We start from the raw sequence: 24,349 nt of genomic DNA, 5'->3' as shown, positions 1-24,349 counted from the left end.
CACGGAAAAGCTGATGCACATATACCAGATCGTTATCAACTTCAACTCCATCATAACTACCTGTCCACAGCGAGATAGTTTCAGGCACGGGAGGTTCGTCGCGATCGTTCCAGTGGTCTGGACATCTGCCCGGATCGTGCGGCTAGTGCGCCGATCAACCTTTATGGGTTAATATCGCGCCAGAGTTCAAGGTCTCCGGCTCCGTGATGGCGTGCTGGGCCGTTTCCCAACCGCAACGGATACACACTTTCCCTTCTCTCGGCACTGTCTCGCATCGCATGAAGATGGGACAACTAAACCTGATGGCCTTTCTCTTTTGTTTTTTGTTGTTGTTGTTTGCTCGTGATTTACCACAGTGTAAAGCGTGCGGATGAGATTCGCGACCCTTACCGGCCACTAAGCGTGTTGGTTTCACTTTCATTCGGACGTACGCTGGCCGGCGCGTGGTTTAATTTGAAATATGGTCACGATGCACATTACTGCACGCTGATCGTCCGGCTCTGCGGCGGGTGAGTCGTCGCTCACAAGAAGGGTGCAATGTGCTGGAAGATTATGAAGGAATTACGTAGCGATACGCGTGTTAACCTTTTGTAAAAAGATCCGTTCATTTTTTTTGCCGTCACAGTAAAATATGTTTAAAAACACATAAATCAAAGTATTTGCATGCAGGGTGTGTGATGATTCTAGAAGATGAAGCGATTTTAATGAATCTTTACAGTTTCTTCATCAGGAACTTCGCTTTAGAAGCATTCAGAAGCACTTGATAAAGGCAGTACATAAAGACAACTGGTGATATACAGACTCCAAACAAGGATGCACAATCGTGACCAGACAGATAGTCATCAACGATCAGACTGTTTGTTGCGAACAATCGATTGTGGGAAAATAGACAATCCTAGGAAGCTGTCAATACCTTACGGATTGACCGAACAAAGCCAAGAAAAGCAGATGAAGTCACTAATCAACTGTTGATTGGCAACCTTTTACGATACCTACTCGCTCAGTGTGGTTAATGTAGCGTAGTGACGTGGCCAGGAAGTGTCTTTACGACAGCATAGTCGTCCTGCGACTGAATCAAAACAACACTTCCTTTCCGAGGAAGACAATTCTTCTACATCGTGTATCCAGCTTTGAGTACAGCCCTACAGATTCTTTGATCACTGATTTAATCAGAATAATAACAAATTTAATCATCATTAAGCAATCTTCCTGATAGTTGATTGCTAATCAGATGGGCCGCCCCGTGCATGCCTCGGCCCAACACCGAAAGATCATTTAATTGCCGGTTTTTTGTGTACAACCTGCACATGGGAGAAGCTTATTTTTATGGTTCATTTTATGCCCGAACACTCGAACATGCGGTGGGATGGCTCCACTTGTACCACTGGCAAGTAGTTTATGAACCCATTTTGTCTGCCGCGGAACCCAAAATCCGACATCCAGCCGGGCATCAGTTTAGCAAATGATCGGTCATAAAACGCTTTGCGCCAGCTTATCATCGCATCGCATCGTAACCTTTGGGACGTCGTTCTGTGCGGGTTTTGATGGTTAATCGTACGATGTGCACGATCGATGGCGATCCATCATCACCTTGTGCGGATTGTGCGGACGATAGCGATCGCCGGTCGCCGGTGAAGAAGGAACGCCTGCTTCGATTGCCAGACGTATCCTGTCCACCGCGAAGAACCGTGGCAAAAACTGAAACCGAAGGGGTTTCACGGTAATAATGATACGTTGCGTCGATGCAAACGGTGGACATTGTACGGCTGGAAATCATCAATCAATCGCTTACACAATCATGTTGGGGTGAAGTTTTTGCACAATTTCTCGTAGTTTTTCAGCCAACTTTGAAGGTATATCGTACAAGTACAACATCCCATTGGGACTTGGAGACGAATGTCTTCGGAGGGCATTCGTATATCCTGGAACAAAGAGCAATATTTAGCCTCAGCAACACTTAGCACATCTTACAATATTTGCTGAAGAAGGAAAAACTACACAATGCTATTCTCTCGAGGCTTTTATTGCATTTCAAATTCATCGCATTACATCTCCGCTATTGTGCGCACGTGCCTGTTAGTTGCTGTTGCGCACCATCTGTTGACCGCATTAGATAATCCCTAGCGGACGCTTTGACGCGCAGCTCCATAACAGCTACCGGTGACAGGCGCGTTTTCACACCTTCGTCCCTTACAAAAGCCATCGGTCTGGAGTTAGAAGCTGCAGACTGCTGCGCCGGAGCTGCCAGACCGGATTCAGGTCGACCGAATGGACCCGCGCAAGGACGGTCAGCTGATGTCCGATACACAACCCCGTATTGGGAGTAACAACCCGCCAAACCCATGTCTTCTGACCCAATGACCGCACCGGTGCGGGATGTTATATAAGTTCTGGATGAGCTTGTTTCTTGCACGAATTATTAATTTTCATGTTGGTTTTTTTCGAGCTTCGACACTGCAACACTCGCGGCCCACATTTCCCAACTCGCCCACGGGTTTGGTGAGCTGGATGTCCACAACAGCTGGGAGGGTGGGATATTGCCACAAGTGTTGAGCGGCGATCGTTTGATAGTGCCCTATGACGAGAGCATTATTCGGTTGCATCCCGTGTACGGCCTGTCGACAATTCACCGAAGGTCACCGATGAGGTTCGATTTCGGTCGAATGCGGTCAAGGCGAGCGGTGGATTATGCCGCTCTCGATATCGCAATGGACCGCTAAACGACGCGACACCACTCATCTCCCGGGTGTTTCGGAACGGGATTACGTGAATGGGTTGAAGATGTCCAATTAAGATGCAACTGGAACGGGTCTCAAGGTCTTGCCTTGGGTGACAGGGAAAGCAACAGGATTCGAGTGTCCGATCGATTTTCGGTTTCTGGGGGTAAATTCCAAACGTTTAAGCAAAGCGTCTTCCCGCGTGGAAAGGGATTTTCTTTACCATAATTAGCATAATGTTCTTGTATCAAAATCAAAACCCATCATCATCACCTGTTTGTGTGCTGACTGCCATCGCGCAGTACACGAAAAACGGACCCCAACAAAACGATTGCGACACCATTTGACAGTTTAATGGTACGAATGGGAGACAAACTTTAAGAGCCAGTACGCTTTGTTTTAAGTTACATGCGCGCACCGTTGGCGCCCGTGTTTTTCGCTCCCCGTCGATTTGGTCTCTCCGTGGTCCCGAAAGGCCAAAAGCCACTTGAGTGCATCTTTACCGTTTTTGGGCACCCAAACGGCATTTTCGGCGGATGCTGCACACGCACACCCGAACAAGCAAATGCCCTTGCGTCCATTAACCTTTGCGTGAGTTCGCTCAAAAGCATCACTGTTTTATGAGGTTTTATGTTTTTTTTTTCGGGTTGTGTGTTGCTTCTGGTCGAGTGGTCCTTCGTCCGTGTGGGGGAGTTGAACGACGAGACGGAGATGTAATCTGTAAATTGGGCAATCCATTGAGCATACGCACTGACGGGTGGATTTAAACGTCCGTTACTTTTGTTGGATAGATGCAAACATGCTAAAGGATTTACACGTGTTTCGTCTCAGTTCTTCACCCAATGTTTCCCTTCTTTCTAATGGTCGGTGAGGTTAAAGTTATGTTTTTGTTTAATCTATTTCTTGTTTTTCTATCTCTTTTTTTCCACGCAGGAGGGTAGTATAGGTCATGAACTAGTGATAAAGCCAGTGCCAACCGACATCTCCCAGGAGGAGGATGGAAGTGTTCATCACGTTATTTATAAGCGCAAAACTCCGGAGGAGCACAGCGAACAGTTTAGTGATTACGGTATGGTATTTCGCACATCTCTGGGATCCGTGGTAATTAAAATAACCTCTCCACATTCTTCCCACTTCCCATGGCAGCATTCATGGAACCGGACCGGCTGCAGAAACGGTTTCGTGCCAAGCGGAGCCCGCAAGCCTACTACAAGAATGCGCGAGCCATCCAGCAGGTCATCTATCCGGAGATACTGGTCATCGTCGACTACGACGGGTACCGGCTGCACGGTGGTGACAATGTCCAGGTCAAGCGCTACTTCGTGTCCTTCTGGAACGGTGTCGATCTGCGGTACCGGTTACTAAAGGGTCCCAAAATTCGCATCAGCATCGCGGGCATCATTATCTCACGGGTGAGTGCACCGTTTCCCAGGGTTTCGTCGTTTAAATTTAAGTGTCAATTTAACTGGGGATTCAATGCACAAATTGCATTTAAATGACTCGGACCCGCCAGATGGGAGAAAGAACTCTTTGAGTTGCGAAGATGAATTAATTTCAATTTGATCTTTATTTTATGAGCAACAAATGATCACTCGGAACAGTTTTTATATGGAGATCTTTCGACATTGGTGTTACGATTTTCACACCATACAAGAATGGAAGCTTTAAAACTCTTCTCTTACTAGTAGTACTCTTTAATTCATTGCTTCTTTTATCATTTCTGACCAAAACAGAACAATTCTTTCGTAACACATCGTTAACAGCTAAAGACCTAATGAGCATCCAATGCTGCTGCTTTAAGCTGCCAGCTCACATACGCTTTATTGTCCGTTGGAATCTCCAATTAACGATGTAAGCACGAAACGATGACACGAACGTGCGCAACAAATCACACGTCAAATTAACAAACGAAAGCTACGTGTAGCATCCACATCCACTTGCATCAGCCAACAACGACATCCTAATTTAAACCTTACACGATCGTTTGGCGTGACATTTTTACCCTTTTCTCCGGGCGGTTGAGAATTCTTTTCCCAAAATAGCCAGCATTGCGGTAGTTTCCCCCTAAAATAAACCATTTATACCGTCCCAGCCGTGCGATATTCTTGCGCAATCGAGACTGGACGCTGGAGGCGCGAAGAAGATGTGCCCAAGCCGGGTTTGTCAATTTGGTCAATCTGACCACAGGGAGGAAAGATGAACCGAGACCGTGCAGTGGTTGATACATCCATCAAAGCTAAATCCTCTAGCACCTATCCACCTATGCCACGGTGTCCGCAAATAGCGAAATGATGTCTTCCAACGCACTCCGTTGCGTACGGCCGTGATGATGCTTGAGTGTAGCACTGATGACTGCGAGCAGCCGGTGGTGGTAAGTCATCTTGAACGATTAATCTATCCGTCCGACGGCTAAATTCGTTGCCACCGGCACTGGGTCAACTGGCTTTGTTGCGTCTAGAACTGCAACACTGACCGAAGGTGCAAGAGCGTAACCAATTTTGGTCCACAGTCTACAGCAGGCGACGTTTGAAAAGGTGTCACAGAGTGACAGAAAGGAAACTGCAGGAGGAGCTTTGATGGACTTCACAGCTAATCGTTGTGAATTTAAGTGAAAAAAAAACATATCACGAATCTAACTGTTAGAGCACCTTGATTGACAGACAAAAAGCGAATCATGTGCGAAAAAAAAGTTTAAAAGAATTATGTGCATGATCTATTTTACTTACCAGCCTAATCATGACGCAGTCCTTCACCTTTTCCATTTAAATTAGCTTACGGTGAATCTCACAAGTTTACCGCCTTTTCGAACGGTGAAAGGAAGCATTTGTTCTTGCTCGTCGGTTTGATATTTATCTGTTTGTCCAATTTCCAAACGGATCGTCGATGATTGAGCTCAATCATCACTTCGGGCCTTTGCCGTTTGATTAATGGTCAACCGATGGACTGTTTTGCTAAAATTAATCTTCCAAAGCGGATCTTGACGTGACAGTTCTCATAGTGTTGCGTCTTGCGAAAAAACGAAAAGAATCCCATCCCCACTGAGTGTTACAGCGCGGGGGCCTTACGATTGATCCGAATCGGCAATAGACTCATCTGTTCAGGGGCAGACTTAGCCCTTCTTTTTTTTTATGTCTTATTGCACAATTCCAAGCAACTATTTAGTGGCGAATAAATATAGCCCAGTGGCTCTTATGATCCATTAATGCCTGTCACCACCGACTGCGTGTGCTGGACGACCATCGAAGGACTCCGGCTCCCCACCGGGAAACTATCCAGCGGTGCGTATGTGTGCGTTTTGTATGTTTAGTAATTTTTATTTATTTAGTATTTTATTAGCACTCGCTCTACTTTAAGAATGCCCACGCATGCCGGATCCGTCCGGGTCGCGGTGTATCTGTGTCATTGGCGGCAGTTGCAGCGATCTGACACTAATGGCAACCATTTACAATTAATCAACACCTGCAGCACCGGCGATGACATGCGTATGACAGTCGCAGAGCTCCGCGAAGGTTCGGAACTGGCTGATGAGGTTCATGTCAAGGTTAAACGGGGGGCTCTGTGGCTCTTTGCGCGAAACGCTATAAGACTGTCGGCGCAAGATCGGTGCAGACCACACGCGTACATGTTATTGTTTTTTTTGTTTCGCGCAAGTGCATCGTGCCGTATGGTGACCGTTTTCCGACGTTTGAAATGGAAATGAATGCGAAGTTTTTTCCCTCCTCCCCAGCTAGACACAGAAGGCTCAAGTTCCATTGAGGTGGCTTCGTGTCAAACTTCAGATGAATCATCAAGAGACACCTCGGACAAGTTGTTGAAGTTGTCATCGGTTTGCAAGATGTTCGATTCATGATTCCACCCTTGTAAAAATGAAACACTTTGTTACAATGCTTGCAAAGGCATTGGCGTGCTTTGGATTACGATCAAGAAAAAAAAGAGCACACGATTCGCCTTTGACCTCCCCCCAATTCGACACACATGCGACAGCGACGGCTCAATGAGGACGCCGGGATCGACACTCCCTTTCGAAAAGTAAAATGTCATGCGAAGATAAAATTTCGTCACGCTGCACAAGGTACCCGGGACCGGAGTCGTCGATGGTAGTAACCTTTAACCGAAAACCCGAACGGTCCCCTGTCCATCATTTGGGCCTTTCACGAGATCTTCGCAACGCGCGGATCTAGATGTCTGTTTGCATCCTCTGCAGGTGATGCAACGAAGAGTGATCTGTTTTTGCTTCGTGTCCTTTTGAAAATGGTCCTTTTTCAAGGACAATCGCCCATCCCGATGTTACCTGGCAATTGGCATGAGTTGCTCAAAACCGCCTCGGGAGCTCACCCAACCAAGTGACTTCTTCGCTATTTCGATGGTGAATCAGAAAATGGGGTGAAGCTTCTTTTTTTCTTTTTGGTCGGTCAGCAACAAACAGACCCAGGAATCAGCCGGTACTGATCCACCTGATCCACAAATATTTGCCCCGCCAGGGTTCTCGTTCGACTGCCGTCCTGTCGCATCCACCGAACCACATCATCTACCACAGTTGGGAGTTTCACGCGAATGCGAAATCATCAGCAGACATAAACTACAGTTTTATGACTTTCGTCTTCGACGTGTTGTGCTGGCCGTCTTCACCCTTGTGTGTGTGTGTGCGTGTGTGTATGTGTTTGTCGTTGCGGGTGAAGATGTCCGCGAAGATGCTGGAGTCCGGCAACGGTCCGGCTGACGACCGGTTGGCTGGCCGGTCGATTGTGGTCCAAGTGCAAATTAGCATACCCGTTTGTCTAGTTCTGCCACGTCCAGCGTTCAGCCGCCGCCTCGTCGCTGTGTACGTGCTTTTATCTTAATCGGACTGAAACCGACCGGTTGTAGGGGGTTTTATCTGCTGGCTGCGCAGGTGTGTGTGTGTATGAGTGATCGTCGTCGGCGTAGTTTTGGGACTAAAATCACGCAAAAGAGCAAGAAAAAAGAAACACATCACCACCGGAGAACCGCGTCGTCCGGCGGATGACTTAGAATGTCGTCATTATGGCCATCTACCAGATGGTAGATATGTTGAAGGGTTAGATAATCGGGTGCGGTTGGTCACTCACTCATCAGGCATCATTTTAGAATCGAAAAGTGTATCTACAAAAAAGGGTGTCGCAACTTTTACCACCGCCGTTTCATCGGCATTTTGTGAATATCGCTTGATAAATACGTTTTCAAGACTGTTACTCACATGCACACAAGGTCAAACGCAACAACACTGTTTCCGTACGGTTTGATACCCACCTTAAGAGCCCGAACCCATACATCCCACAACCTTCAAAACCCGTCTTTGTCAAACAAAACTATCGATAATGAGCAAACAGATCTTGTACAAAAGCCACACGGCACATCTTCCCTGCAAGCACGTGTTTGCTCAGTAATCCTCCACCAGGTACCACTCACAGAAGCGCATTGAATTCCCATGTCTTGGGTGCATCAGTGTGCACCCGAGTTGCAACGGAAACCGGCGGCTGTTCCAAAACCAACAACTACCGCACGATGGTGACTTCTGCAGTCGCGATCGTGTGATGTGTGAGCTACAACGTGCACTACACGACATACGACACATGGATCGGCGACAGCTTTTAGGACAGCGCAACTTGATTGATGGTTCGTCAGCGATCGCGAAGAGCTAACGTATTGCCGAGATGCGTCCGAGGACGGATGGACGGTGATGTCCAAGATTGGATCGTTTAAGTTGCCGTGTGTGAGGCTGTGTGCGCTTGCGGTTCGGCTGTCCCCGTAATGGGATCGAGTGGCATTGAATTGAGATGATTGCGCCAGACGCGGCCTGCATGGAAGAGTTTGGATCGCGAATTCACCACTGGACGATTGAAATGTTGCAATCGAATGCAATTTGCAAGCACAAAAATCCATCCTTAATGTGTTCGTTACCAACGATGTCTAGGAGTCGTTGAAGAGGGTTTTGCGGGTGATTCGATGCATTAAACCAAATGATGCTTGTGGTCAACGTTTTCCAAATGAGTTATTTCGTTAAACTATCCATGTTAGAAGTCGAGCATTGAAGTTATCCTTATCGAACAGAGAACCTCATCTACCTAAAAATAGTTAGTTTGAGATGTAAACACTAATTACACTTCCGGTTTGTGGAGAATAATACACAGCTGTGCAGCGAACTGCGAACGAAGAGGAGTAGTGGTTTTATCTGTAGCATTTATTCACCATCCAGCAAATCGTGGCACGCTGCTAACAACATCTTAATTGCACCAACCTGTCGAAACGTTTAAGGTGGTAATTGCCTGAAATTATCAACAATTATTCGCTTCGGTAAGATGGACACTCCTTCGCGTGTCGCACGAGCAATTGGCAACAACACTGCGTCGTTGACAAATCACGCGATGGAATGATATAAATCGGAACACATTTTATTACGACGCTGGGCCAAATGGGGTTTTCTTATTTCTTGGGGTTGAATTTTCATGTTTGGAAAGCGTTCTGATCAGTATTATGCTTAATTCATGATGATTTATGCTTTTGAGAAGCTTATTCATATGATTTTTGGTGTGGAGTCTGCCAAAGATGCATGCATTTTAAAAGATGGAGCTATGAGGATTCTTAAATATTTGAGAATTTTAGAATGTCTGAGAATTCAAGAATCTCTGAGGATTGTTTAATCTGAATCAGATTCATCGAAATTCGAATTTTGATCATTTGGGTTGCCACAATTTTATTCTGAACTTCATTCATGAAGTATTTAAGCAATTTAAAAAAATATTAACAAATCATATTGCGTTTGTCCTGAATTTCTAGATAATAACTAAATTAAAGCAAATTGAGCTTTCACAAACACACAAAAGAATGCTTTTAAATATTGACCCGATTCTACACTGAGATCCCGCGGTACTGGTACTGATAGAAAATAAAAACAAAACCGGCCATCGTCCAGCCATTTCGCATTTCGTAAAAGGGCACCACAAACCTACCACAAGCCCTTTCAGCCTGACGATGGTGTCGGTGTGTGTGTCCACACCAACGCGCACGCCAAACCATCGCCAACATTAACGTGTCGCAACGCGAGCATCGTGACGAACGCTCGAATACCAGGCCGATTACCCATATTGACCTTTGCCGGCTGCTGCTCACTAATTAGTGAGGTGGACCCCTTGTGGAAGGTGCTTCGGCGACCCACATGCACAACGGTATCGATTGTTGATTCAATTAAGATTTTTAGTGTAAGTGTGTGTGTGTGTGTGTGAGTGTTTATTTTGAATGCGACTTTTGCAGAAGATGTAATGCAACAGGTTTGCTTTTAAAAGCATCTTTTAATGGTGTTCGATTCCACTGGAAAGTGATGCAATTCAATGAACGCTGGACATCAATAAATGGGTTTCTTCTGTCTTTGAAGTTCGTTTCTTTTATCGCCATATGAAAAAAAGGGGTTCCTTTCTATCAAACCCGCACAATCACCGGCAGAAGTGATTTCGTCGCGAAAGTGCACGAAGCGAATGCGATACGATGATTAGGCGATCGAACGTTACAAAACCGAGTGCTTCGTCATGTCCTTGAGCGCACGGATACCCGAGTGCCACTTCAGGCGCTACACGCTTCAAGCGTGTCCCCTTGAGACAATATCATAACTACTCTCGCCAGCGATAGCCGTGCGCAAATTATCGAAAGTGTGAAATGCTGTGCACCCTTAATGGGGGGGCGAGCGTCGGGAAATGGCAGTTCCGGTTGTCCCATTTTGCAAGCACCCGTACGGCAACCGGATGCAGTGAGCCCCCAGCACACAACCGGCCCCCGATAACGGTACGATCGGTACCACCCCTGCTCAGCCAAAGGGTTGTGCAATGTGACCTTTACCCGGGGGCTACAGAATAGCAACCGTCATTCGCCAATTTATTGCACTGGTTCAGTGCAGAAGGGTGCACCATACATGCATCGTTCTCTGGCTCGTCGTAGTACCATTTTATTGTCACCCTATTGCCTGATACTGGGATCGAGGGATCGTTTGGTTTTGTTATACGGCTCCGACACAGCTTGATTGGTCAATTCTGACATTTTTACAGTTGTAAAATGTTATTGTATCCACCATGGGAACATGGATCGATCGCTTCGGACATGCAAACACTACAATCCGAAATCTTAAAGGTCAGCGAGTTGGAGAACAAACGCAGCATGTTTTGACATTTGCTAGAAACGCCATAAATTAGTAAAATATGTTTTACACAGCCGACAATTTGTTGCATGTTTTAATTGACAAAATTGCCCATGAATGAAACTCGCGCTTCAGTTTTAGTAAAACATTTACTTTAATATCTATTTTTCTATGGATTTTTAAAACTCAAACCGCGATCGAAAATTTGTTGCGCTAAAAGCATACATATTCGATGGCATGTGACACAGAACACATTACGGACGGTGTGATTTATCTGGACATTAGCGCCATCACTGATACTGTGTGCCGAACGTTCGATAGTATCGCAAATCAAATCGATCGTTTCGCATCTTTTGCCCATTTCTATGCTGCCCGTCTCACGAATCCCTGCACGCCGCGTGTGTGTGCAACCTGGCTCGTAATGGCGTGCAGTGGAACCAATTTCGCATCAAATGTTTGTGTTTCGATCGTAAAGCAGGATACATTTTTATGAGCACCCCGAAAACCGATTAGCATACCGACGGATTAGTTGGGCCAACCCCCCCCCCCTCCCCCCCCCCTTTTCCCGCCAAACACTGAACCGATCCGATATGGTGGACCGGTGCGGTTCGCGATTAGGTTAGTGATCGGACTACGAATCGCAGCTGCAATCGTGCTGTCAGCGGTTAAAGCGATAACGAAAACCAATCCTCCGTTGCACATTAATTAATAAAAGATTTAATTTCGACCCCTTCCCCCTTCCGGCCGCTAAATCCCAATTCGGTGGGAATTCTTTATCATCACTCGTTACGGCCGTACCAGCCAGTAAGATAAACGCTTTATGCTACCGCGTTTGATAAGCAGAATCGCTCCAAATCAAAAGTTTCCAAAACGCGGAAGCACGGTCGGTTTACTTCCGTTGCTCGTAAACTAGCTGGCCGTAAAGGAGCGAGGCTAATTTGTTTGTTTTCCACAACCAGAAACATCATTTTTTTGTTGTTTTGCTACTTATTTAGGTATAATTCATAAAATACCCTATTAAAACGGATTTGTGTAAAAAGGAAATGTTATGTTTATGGGGCGATTATAAAGCTGCTCCATCCGCTCCGGGTGACTTCTCGCACTGTTCGGCGGCATAAGCATTAGAACACTACCCGAGTATCGCAAGCGTTGTAAGTAAAGCAACTCATCTATCGCACAATATTTGGCTCCCACATCGGGTACCGTCGGGTTCGTCGCTTCCGTATTTCGCGCAAGTCTTTTGTTTCGGTGCACACGCAAAAGTGAACGATTTAGCGCAGAAAATTTTCGTTACTTTGTTAGATGAAGATGTTCTGAGCGGGAAAACACGACCAAACGAATGAATTAATTTCGTTCCCCCCCCCCCCCCCCCCCCCCTTTGCTGGTCGTCCAACCTGGCTCCTTTTTCCTATGCACAGTTTGTGTTACATGAACCATCGCAAAAGGTGGGATGTGTTGTTGTTTTTTTCTTCTTACACAATTGAATTAGTATCCAATTGTTACCGAAAGACTATCCGCTAATGGATCCCCCCATAGAAGCACAATAGAAGTGCGTGTTCGGCGGTGTATTGCGTTGTTTGACAATTTTTCGGTGAGATTTTCCATTGACCCTGTGCAGCCAGCCAACCGATGCAAGTGCCAAACAAACAGAAATCCCCCCCGTCCCGCGTGAAGTGAACCCACTCGCGTGCCCTTTTTCGACCATCGTCTCAAGCAGCCTGTTGATTGTTTAAAGCGGTACCATAAACACTTACCTCTTCGGCGAACATTCAGAACCGACGGGTGGACCATTCGGTGGAAAATAATGCAGAATAATGGGCACACACCGATAGTGTCATTCTTGTGTGCGCACCATCTCGACGCGTTAAGACAATGGCTCTCGCTGTGGTTGTTCTTCGGTTCGCTTTACAACACCGGGCGGACAGCAAAATGGCACGGAAGTAACCATCAAGTGGTGCGGTCACATCCATCTTTGATGCCAATGTGCAGTGTAAGTTGTGTTTTTGTCTTCTGTTTGCGAAGGAGCTCCTTCGTGCCATCGCTACGGCCAAGGAACACAGCAACACTTCATCATCCCCTTCAGATCTTCTCTTCACACCTTCTTTTTTTTCGCCATTTTTGCCAACGCTCGGCCCGGCTGTAAAGTTTATTTTTGCTAATTGATCCACCACTGCCGGGGAAGTTCATTGTGCCCATAGGTGTTCACGATCACGAGAGGATCGAGGTTCTCTTAGCCGGAAGTTAATTATTCTCGCGGTTACAACCGCGTAACCGTTCAACACCTTCCATATTAGCGGGCTCGTTAGGCTCGGATGGAATTTATGGTCGGGTTTTGGCGAAAATTTTTTCGCGAACCCATTTTCTATTTGATAAAACAGCCCATCATTAGCTTGACCGCACGGAAAATTCCGCTCGATTTCCGTTCCAAATTATGTTGCCAATTTTATGGTGCCTTTGTATTGTGTACCCAGCCAGGACCCAGGACAGGGCAACGCGTCAAGAATGCACCCTTCCCAGTTGGGTGGAGGGTTTGAGTGTGTGTGTGTGCTTTTTTTTGCATTGAAATGTTCTTGATCTGCTTCCGACTATCTCTTGGCTGATAGCTTTTTCGAAAGGTCCGTTAATCTGATCGCAAGAGAAAAAAAAACACACGCAAGAGCCGTTGCCTTTTGCTTTGTTTTGTTTTCGTCCTGGAACTAGTTCGCTTCGCTCTTCCTTCTTTTTTTTCCTTCCCGCAAATGATATCCGAACTATCCACTTTTTATGATCCTGCTTCATTAATCGATTTCGAGCCGTATAATTAATGTGAATATGCAAATTGATTCACCATCATTCACCCTTTCCTTCATTTGCGGTTTTTTTTTGTGTATGTGGTGTTTAAATATTCTTTCGGTACGGTTGGGTGTCTGTGCTGATGAATGCTTCTACTTTGTCATAGCCGGGTTAAGATGCCATGCAAAATACATCGTTCAACCGAACGGCTGCAAAGCAAACATACATACCCCACACAAACAAACAAACAAACGTACTATCGCACAATCAACTCTCGCATCACGTTCCGATCAAACGCATCCGTACACGCATACAGGGTTGTTCCTCTATTTTTTTTTTATGTTGCCTTTGTACCGTTCAACCTGATGCGTGAATTTTTGGATGGTTGAAACAGGTGGCTTATTTTGACGTCCAACGCTATTCAAATCCTCAACGAGAATCAAGATCAAGAAGCTAGCAGGCGAAACATCGGCTAAATGATTCGGCTGACACTGACCGACAAATAGATAAAATCCACGCAGATAGCGTACCGGGTACGATAGAACTGTGGCAAAGTTCTACGCTCTGCGCCCTGGAATGGGTTGGGCAACAAAAGGGGCGTAGAATTTCAAAGACGTGCTCGCGCCATTTGGTTGCCGGTTGCGGTGGCCAGGTGCGCAGGGAGCTGTTTTTTTATTATTTTGGTTCTCGTGATAGCGTAGCTTAATCTTAAGTCTGACAAGCGTACAACCAAATAAGAACCCGACTCCGATGATGTCAGTCGAAGAATACGTACGGGTGTTTGTGTACGTTTGAGTATCGCACAGTTCACACACCGATAGGGTGGTCAATGGCCACCAGGGAGGCAAGTTATTGGGACTTGGGTTTCAAATTTAAGAAAAACCTTTCGTTGATAAAAAATACTACTATTCGCTGTGAATATTGTCAAAAATTGGTAGAAATTACGTCATGTTTTTTTAATTTTCTTCGAATTCTACAGTAACTCACTAATTGTAAGATCATAGGAAATTCCCAACAAAAACTCACGGCGAAACTTCCCCAATTTTGATTTAACAAGCAAAAGAATAATATGGACCGGAAGATTATCGTCTGACGATCCACTCGCTGGCCGCTGGTGCAGACTTGACCACCTGGGACTGCTGGAAGCTGCTCTTCGCCCAGCCCAGTCCGCGTACGCGTTCGATTCGGTGGGTTAAAATAAGCGGATAACTATAAATTATCAATAAGCGCTAAATGTCGTGAGAATAGGTCGTAAATTTGGGTACGCCTCGACATCGTAGCCGTTGTCGTCGTATGCTTGCAGGGCCCGCCCATTCGTCTGGCGTTGATCAAACCACACGTCCGATCGTTCTGGAAAGTGAGTTGGTGAAGTACGGTCACGCTAGTGGTGGTGGAGATGGCCGTATACTTTTTAATACACCGATGACGACGACAAACACGGTTCGTGCTTTGTTGGGAAGCCGATGAGGTGGAAAGCAAATTATGAACCACGTCCATTACCGATCCAGCATCCCTTCGCGACGTTGAGGAAGGTTTCGTTAATGCTTTCTTCCGCGAATGGTGCGATGCGGCTTTTTTTTTCGTCACAAGGTGATACTCGGAGCTTTTTTTTTCTGTGTGTAGCCTAATTTATTACACACACACAGCTGGAAGGCAGTGATGCTTTGGTGCTTTTATAAAAAAAAGCTTTTTAGATGTACGAAATTAACGAAACGTTGACAACTACAAAAAATACTACTAGAAACCAGTGAACATAAACGAATATTGGGATCGATCATACCTTCGACTGGTTTTTCTATACACGTTTTTACGTTTGCTGACAGTTGGTCTATAACTACTCTACAGCATCAAATATTGAACTAATAAGTTGTAATTTTTAATTTGTTATTTAAAAAAACTATTCTACGCAATGGAATTTGAAATCGTGGAAATTAAAATTATATCTTTTTTATCTTTTTCGATCTATTTCTTTTATCGCGTCTTTTAGCGAATAGTTTAGGATAAAATGCTTTCATTTGTTTTTGATTTTTTCTATACATCTAATGTGTCACTCATATGATTGTCAGTATCGGTTTGGATTCTTGGTTTGACTTTAGCCATTAATTAATGGCTAACCCTGATTATTTTTACCGTTTTGCATGATTTATTAAGTTTTAGTTACAAACGAGTCATGGCGACTAACACTTTTACTAGTAATCTTTTTTTTGTGTCGAAGATAAGAAAATATATTTAACAATCTTTGAATAATCTTTCATAATTATTTTAATTACTGTACAGGTCAACATACTCTTAAGGTTTATTTGAACAAACTATTTTTAAATAAAAAAAGTTATTTTGAATCATTTGAATGATTCAATTTGATTTAATGATGATTTATTTTAATGATTTTCTTAGGTATAACTTTAATTACCTACAGACATGATGGTAAAGAAATTTTGAAATAACGATAACCTTCCAGTAACAATATTGTTAAAAGTTGCTAAAAAAAGAGATAACGAAGACGAGATTGATAGTGATTTACATACTGCCGAGGAGAGAAGCTCCAACCATGTGAAATTAATCCCGAGCTGTACAACTACTCTTTACCTTTAAAGTAATTAAATTAAAGTAATTATCCCCACTTTTACATGTCAAATGTTTAACATGAATTTTAAACTTTCAAGTTAAAAGTTTCCCTTATGTCATTGTTAAATTGTAAAAGTGCTACAAACATTAAGAATCTTTTCATTCCATTCAATCTGGTATCTGAATTATTTGACAGATGCCGTCTTAAGGTTTAAACACTCGAACATGAAGTATGATCTAGCCCATTGGCGAGACAGAATCACGTACATCCATCTTTCGTGACCATTCAACGCTGCATTAAGGTTGGAAGTAAAAGTTTTCTTGGAACCAATTTGTGTACTTAAATAGAACTGATTAAAAAAACGGCAACAGTCATCTGTGCCGCGTACCAACAGGACCTCCCGTTGAGCTCAAGATCTCATGGAAACCTTATTTTAAGCACAGCCTGCGTGATGCAAGCAATTGATAGTAACGCTGCAAAACTTCCCCAGTGTGCAACAATGTTTGCGGTCAGAAAATGATTTAAATGCCATTTGAATCACACGAACTTTTTATTCGCTTTTACGACCGATTTGCGTAGAACACTGTCTGGGAATGTGCTTTAATTTTCATTCACAAAACTCCATACATTCACACGGGCACAGTTTATCCGTTTCATTTGCAATAAGAAGCATTTATGTGTTTCCAGCATTTTCTTTCTCTCCCTCTCTCTCTCTTCACATAACAGCTACCTTCAATCCGATAAAATAAAGATTGTGTTTCCCATATCGGTACTACTACCACCTCCGCACGTGCTGTAAGGAACCGTTTTTAATGCGCGTGTTGTCGAAAGAACTTTTATTGCCCTTTTGATTTGTTTTCTTTATTTTTCTATCGTTTGCTTTTCCTACGCTACTCGCCGTGTTCTGCCGTGTCCGTGCCGGGGCCGATTTCGATTTATGGGCGGTGGCGGATGGTGACTTCGTTTCATTCACCTCGCGAACGGAAAAGATGAGGGAAAAAAGAAGCACGGCTAAATTTCGTTGTTGGGTAGATAAAAAATTACCATCTATCGGAAACCACGTCCACTGAAGGTCAACCGGCACCCCCCCGACCGCCTAGATAGTGTGCTAGTGCGAGTCGAATAAGAAACACGTCATATTCGTACATCCCAAGAAACCAGCGCTACTCCACCAAACCGTGGTTCGGTGTTGTGCGTACCCATGTGCCCCCCCATGTGTGTGCGTGTGCTCGCGATGGTGAGAACGCCAAAAATATCTACTCAAAAGTGTCATGCATGTGCACACCTGTTCCACGCGCGAACCATGGCAAAAAGGTTTTAAGGAGCTCCTTTTGAACCCACTCCTCATCCCCTGTTGCCCACTCACCTAACGGCAAGCGGGCAAGAAGGTGTTTCGTATGCTAATGAGTCCATTCATAAAACACAGCCAACCGTCCGACCGTCGCACGGGCAGCGGGCTGCGAAACGGTTTCCCTAAATGGCGTACGGTGGGCAACAAGTTGTCGATAAGTAAGCCCCGTGGACACGTCCAACTGGGAGCACACCGAAACCAAGATACGATCGGAAATAGGTTCAATCCGTACACTTTTTCCTGCCTTTTGGCTGACACAATGTGTCTACTTATGCCACACGGAACTCGTTTGCATTGCGACCGAACGACCTTCGGAAGGGCAGAGAAATTACACATCCATTGCTTCATTACCTCCGAACCGGTGGCGCTTCCGCCATTGCCGCTGGCTGATGATGCGGAGAGCAAACCGCCAACGAAGGCCCGCTAGGAAATGACACAACCGGGAGCATATGTTTATCGGTTCGATAATGTGCAGGCAAGCCTTTACTTTCACCGCACTTCTGCCCGTTGACAAACTTGACATCGGTGGTTCGTTTCGCATTGTGGTTTTTTACAGCGACGGGACGGCGGGCATTGGAAAGATAGTCGTGCGGATTGTTGCAAAGCATCGGTAATTGGCAATTGTCGTCACGAGTAGTTTGTTTGCCTGGGTGGGATGGCCTTCATACATTTCCGTAGCATGGAGATGACGCAATAAAGTCAATGTTTTATGCAATAAAGAACATCCCTTGATATGACTTATATAATCAGAGTAGTAAAAATAATCTTAATTACCTACTTGTTAAGCCGTGGCCCATTTCAAATGTTCTTTAGAACAGTCTAACGTCTTCGTCTGTCAGTCCACATTAATTTAGATCGTCCACACCCTTCTCTTTTTTAATGACTTTAAAATGGTTCACGGCAGAATTTTATGTAGCTGTTCAGCTTGAAGTCTCTATAACATTAACAAGCAACAACAAGAGTTCCCGGACGACTCAGTGCCCAGGGTCATTCTAATGCCACAATCGGCAAATCGAAAGTTTATAGGGAAGTTCAATATGCAAGTCAGAGTTCTCGTTCCGGTAGTTCCCTTTTGCTCTCAGTCATCATTAGTAATTCTTATTCTGCTTATGAGAAAGACTCAGAAGCTATTAAGAGTACTGCAACAAAATAAGTTTCATGAAATGCGAGATTTCGTAGTCATGATTTGAGAAACTCAGTACCACTTCTAAGGTATCAAAAGGTGCGAACCTATCTGTAGATCTTCTTCAAAATGGCACTACAACCTCAAGAGGTCTAGGCTTGCCATTTCTGGCTTACTTCGGCGTAATCGTAGCTGGAACTCGTAGCTACGCACCGCTAGTGGTGGCTCTGCACACGAGGGATTTGTCCGGTTGAATTGTTTCTATCATGTAGAGCCGCAACCGAGCCAGCAAACAAAAAGAACTCTACAGATCACTTCTGCGGATATCCTCCAACTCGAAGTTCTCTGATATCTAACAAACCTCTGCTATGTAGACGTCTATATCACAAGCTCATGTCAAAGTCTGAAATGACTTCATGAAAATGATACCCAAAATTTCCAGTTTCAATTATCGGAGGGCTCTCTCTAATACTAAATTAAAGAGTAGATTTCATCGCGAACCTGCTTGGTTAGGTGTCTAGAATAGGCGACAAAACAATATTAAATATTAGTTCTTGGACTGAAACTCATTCATATTATTCTCCTTTTCCTCAGGGACGCGATGCAACACCCTACCTGGAACGGAACCGTGTCGGACGGGATGCGATCGATTCGGCGGCCGCCCTCACCGATATGGGGAAGTACCTGTTCCGGGAACGAAGACTCCCGGTGTACGATATTGCCGTTGCCATCACGAAGTAAGTATAGCCCCGTTCCCGCGCGAATGGTGGAACACCAACAGCACACGAACCGAACGACTGAGAACGACGCGTGGCGAAAGGCGAGAGACCAATCATCAGGAGTATCTCTGTGACAATCTTGACCCACCACACACAAGAACAAATCAAACACAAAAAGTTATGCAGAAAAAAAACGACACACACATTTCAGCAGGCACCTGATCGTCCAAGTGTTTAGTGTTTCACATCCATCTCAAGTGCACCGAAGGACCTCGAAACGGACTTCTCGTTGCGAAACAGTCAGTGGAAACACAGTGCATTACGATTCCGGATGAGTTATCAACTCTCATTTTTTCTTCCAAAGATTGTGATGAGTTTGTCTTTTGTTAACATTTATCGCTCCCTTTTCTTATTCTATTTCATTCACTTTCCTAATAAGTGTAGAGACTACATACCGTTTCTCTTTAACAACTTTTCCCTTTTTCGACATCCCGAAAACCAACAGCCTAAACATAGAAACATTTTTCTATTACTATGCAAACTAATCGAGCTCTTTCGCAGGTATGATATGTGCCGAAGAAGAAAAGGTGGCCGCTGTACGAAGGGCACAGCTGGTAAATTTTCCCTTCTTCTATCCCTTGTTGCGCTCTCACGCGTACTCTTATGTGCTTTTATTACGCTACCATCTACTTGCTCTTAGTTAGTTTATGTTCTTTTGCTAATATTGTTATACTGTTTCTAGTTTTGTTTTACCATTCCTTACTGACATACAATATTCCTTTTTCCCCGTTGTTTTCTTTTTGATTGGATACTGACTTTATAACAGATTTATCTTATTCGTTTCTTAAGATTTCTTTTTAATTAAGCTGCTAAAATTTTTAATATCTCTTTTAATTTAGATGCTCTTTGGAATAGTTGTATGGAATTGGGTTTTTTCATTAATCCCCACAATAGCTCGTTGAAACAAAAACTTCTCGTAATGGAAGAAGATTACTAATATTACAAACCCCATACTGACTCGAGGACGAAATCGGTACGAGATAAAATATGTAAAAGACAATCCTGACTCTAGATTTACGTCTGGGTTCACTAGAACCGGCTACTCCAAAACGCCCTGCCTAATATATAACCCCACAGAGTCGTCCTCCGCGTGGCACCTCCCGCTGAACCGGGAGGCGGTCGGTTCATTTCGGCATCCTGCCGCCCCGCAAAACCATTAACCGTATCGTTAACCACAACAATTAATTATTACCATTGCAGACTAGATATGTGTAGAAGGCAATATGCAAATGACGCGTGTAATCGTGGTACCGCAGGTAATTATAGGCCACCAACACGGCACACACGGCTGCGGTTGTGTTGCTGCTGTTGCTGCATACCCCTAATGCACATACACGCACACAATTTCAATCCAGCCGACCAGCCAAACAAACTCCTCAGAACTGCATCTTTGAACAAATCTTCCATTGCCTATGTTTTGTACGCTCTGCGCGCCTGTATGTTTTTTTGTGGATGTTGTTACTCTTCGTCTTTTCGTAGAGGATTTCCATCACGCTATCTTCTACACTCGATCACCTCACACCTGGTACTTGTGTTTTCTATTACGCATCTACTACGCATTCACTTTCTGCGTTCCGTCTCACTCTCTCTCTCTCACTGTGATCTTTTCTATCACTATCACTAGCTCTAGTGATCTGATTCTTTTTTTGTAAATGTTTGTGATCTGATTTTCTTTTCTCCTGTCTGTTTTTTTTTTGTCACCTCACTTTGGCTGTAATTTTCCGCTCATTGATATCGGACACAGTTTCTTATTTCTCTTGTTTTATTGGCTTTTCATTCATTCGCCTTCACCGCACTTTTTTACTCCGTTTCCTTTCTGTCGAACTGTCAGGAACTGCATCTAGTGTTTACGATATATCGCTATCGCCACCTGCTGTACATTAAACATTGCTCATCTCGAGTGGTTTAGTTAATTGTTTCAAATGAATGTAAATAATTCGATCCAAACTATCCAAATTCACGCCCATCTGTGGTGTCACCTTCATTATCTCTTGTTGCCTTGTTATATGCGATCTTTTGTGCGATTTTACCTCTTTTAGTTGTACATTAGTTTCTATTCATATCTTTCTCACTGCTGACACTGTCTTGCATATTTCGCCGTAACGACTCTTCCACTCTGTACTACCCTGTCACAGTACGATGACTTCTTTGCTGCTAGATGTTTATTTCACTGTTTTTTTTCTTTTAAATCTTATAGATTTGGATGACCATTACACATTGTAGAACGTACTGCACCCAGTGTACATAGTAAACTTCAGCCTGGTCATTAACTAACATGGGCTTTTTCTAACATGAATACCGATCTTCTACTACTGCTGCTGCAGTACAATCATTCTAACCGTACGTCCAAACAGCCTACTAACTCTTGGTCTTGGTTTCGGTGTCCACAGCCTGCGTGGATTAAACAAGAAAACGGGTATAAATGTCACGATGGTATTGGATGCATCCCATTTCTCACACCCGAAAACTGGTTTGGTTGGGGCTGAGGAGATCGCAGTCTCGCAACAGCAAGCGCTCGCACAGGTGCATCCGATTACGCCGCTAAAGCTTTACTGATGTGTTTTTTCTTTTCCCGTTGTTGTACTCCCTTCTCTCATCATCCGCAAAACGTCGAACGTACAGGATTCGCCTATGTCGGTGGAGCGTGCGTGGTAAACAAGCGCCTTGAAAAGGTCAACAGTGTTGCCATCATCGAGGATACCGGCGGTTTCAGTGGCATTATCGTTGCCGCCCATGAAGTTGGCCATCTGTACGTATACTATTCGGGTTTAAGCTGATCAGGTCGTCGAACTTACGACGGCACCACCCCGGTGGTGGCATTAACCAGTGTCATCTTACTGTCATCTTTTCATTTGCTCTTCCTCTCTTTCCACAGCCTTGGTGCCGTCCATGATGGTTCACCACCGCCCAGCTACCTCGGTGGACCGGGTGCGGAAAAGTGCCGCTGGGAGGATGGCTACATCATGTCCGATCTTCGGCACACCGAGCGAGGTTTCCGTTGGTCACCGTGCAGCGTGCAAAGTTTCCACCATTTCCTCAAGTAAGTGCCGAATGGAATGTTTCGAACGCCTGTAATATCTGATCGTGTCTATCTGTTGATCTGTTTCCAGTGGTGACACTGCCAGCTGCCTGCACAATCCACCGCACGAGGATGAGGCGCTCGGACGGGCCTTGCCCGGTACGCTCCTCTCGCTGGATGCCCAGTGTCGGCGGGATCGTGGCACGTCCGCTTGCTTCAAGGATGAGCGTGTATGCGCCCAGCTGTTCTGTTTCGATTCGGCCAGCGGCTATTGCGTTGCTTACCGGCCCGCCGCTGAAGGATCCTCCTGTGGAGATGGACAAGTATTATGCGCGCAATCGCCCTACCCGAGCGACACTGAAACAGCTCATTGGAAGTACTAACGAATTCTCTGTTTTTTCCGTTTTTTCTTTCTTCTTTCTCTTCCCACTGCGATTTGAATTGTATGGTTCGAAACCGGACATTCTCCTGCTGACTGTTACTTTTGCGCCACACACACGATACGCGTTACTCGTTGCTTGCGGTTGACCCCCTATGCTTCATATCCTTCCAACCGCATGTTGATTGTATCCCCATCTCAAAAAAACCAACACTTGATTTAATATCTGTAGCACTGTCTCGATGGTAGATGTGTTGCGGAGCATGAAAACATTATACCGGACTATTCGCAACATACTCCATCGTACACGCGCTACAATCAGCAGTCTGTAAAGTACGTATGATTACGCGCGAGCTCAAACGCGTTTGCACGAGTACCTTCCATTCTCTTTCAACTAAACACAAAACTCACACACACATCCAGACACTTGCAAAAACAAAAGAATAATTCTTATCATTCATCGCGTCCATCCCCAAGTACACCCTCTTTGACAAACCTCATCTCCAAAGGTCGCACGGATGAGACGCATTGAGAGTGACGAGGCCCACCGTCCCAACTGTACCGAATAGTAGCCGTAACCATTGTCCCCCTTTTCGTCATTCCATTTTGGTTTAGTTCCCTGAAATTCCCTAACATTCCTTGTCGATCGATAATTTAACACCAACATAGTAACACACTCTACACCAACCAACCAAACCACATCTACTACATCTGCTCCGACCGCATATCTCATCCTCAAGCCGTTAATGTCTAGAACCACCTAGCGAGATGTCGCGCCGGACCGCACCCGGGAACCGTTCAGGTTCCTGCACGGCGTATACTCATATAGTAATGTCGCGCGATAGGGTAAACAGTCCAAACCATCCATCTGCTCTCATCCCGAGATCCGGTCTCACGCAGTTGCACAAACACTAGACAAGTGAAAACCCGAGAGCCCGAATATCGCGAGGCGCACCACCGGAGTCATTGTATCACGCACACAACAACAACAAAAACAACAAAAAAAAAACAAGCGACACACCATCTATTTGTAAATAGTGATCTCACCTTCAACAACTCCACAAAACCACAAACTGTCTCTCTTTGTCTAATCCTATTTGCACCAAACAAACCAAGCCTGCATCTCCAATCAGTAGAACGATAATCTTCAAACAAAAAAATAAACAACCAAACCAAACCAAACAACAACAACAACAACAAAAAAACCAACCCCAAGCAAATCGAGTTTAACGCGCAAATCTAACGGATCAACGTTCTCTAGATATAACTACGACGACAAGTCAGATCAGCAGGAAGAATATTATGAACCGTCTAGCACGCCAACGACATCAACGACAACCAGCACCACCACCACCACAACAACAACCACCACCACCACCACAACAACACCACCACCGCCGCCAGCAACATCGACGAGGAACTATTACCAGTATTTCCATCACAAGTCCACGAGTACCTATCCCAATGATTACCATTCAGCTAAAAGCCCTAGCTCTAGTG

The 24,349-nt window shown here is 44.8% G+C and overlaps 1 protein-coding gene across 1 annotated transcript in view; it reads left to right on the top strand.

Annotated features, from left to right (window-relative positions):
* The window catches only part of LOC128309439 (A disintegrin and metalloproteinase with thrombospondin motifs 1), a 90,882-nt gene that overhangs the window by 58,513 nt on the left and 8,020 nt on the right, over positions 1–24,349 (top strand). Inside the window, exons 5-13 of the mRNA XM_053045825.1 lie at positions 3,651–3,786; positions 3,864–4,129; positions 19,267–19,409; positions 20,652–20,707; positions 22,074–22,200; positions 22,327–22,491; positions 22,562–22,793; positions 23,082–23,182; positions 24,111–24,301. Of these exons, the coding sequence (XP_052901785.1) occupies positions 3,651–3,786; positions 3,864–4,129; positions 19,267–19,409; positions 20,652–20,707; positions 22,074–22,200; positions 22,327–22,491; positions 22,562–22,793; positions 23,082–23,182; positions 24,111–24,301 (1,417 nt within the window). The remainder of the gene's footprint in view (positions 1–3,650; positions 3,787–3,863; positions 4,130–19,266; positions 19,410–20,651; positions 20,708–22,073; positions 22,201–22,326; positions 22,492–22,561; positions 22,794–23,081; positions 23,183–24,110; positions 24,302–24,349) is intronic.

The sequence above is a fragment of the Anopheles moucheti genome, chromosome 2 (genome assembly GCF_943734755.1).
Source record: "Anopheles moucheti chromosome 2, idAnoMoucSN_F20_07, whole genome shotgun sequence".
Taxonomy (NCBI): domain Eukaryota; kingdom Metazoa; phylum Arthropoda; class Insecta; order Diptera; family Culicidae; genus Anopheles; species Anopheles moucheti.
This window is presented reverse-complemented; position numbering and strand designations above follow the sequence as displayed.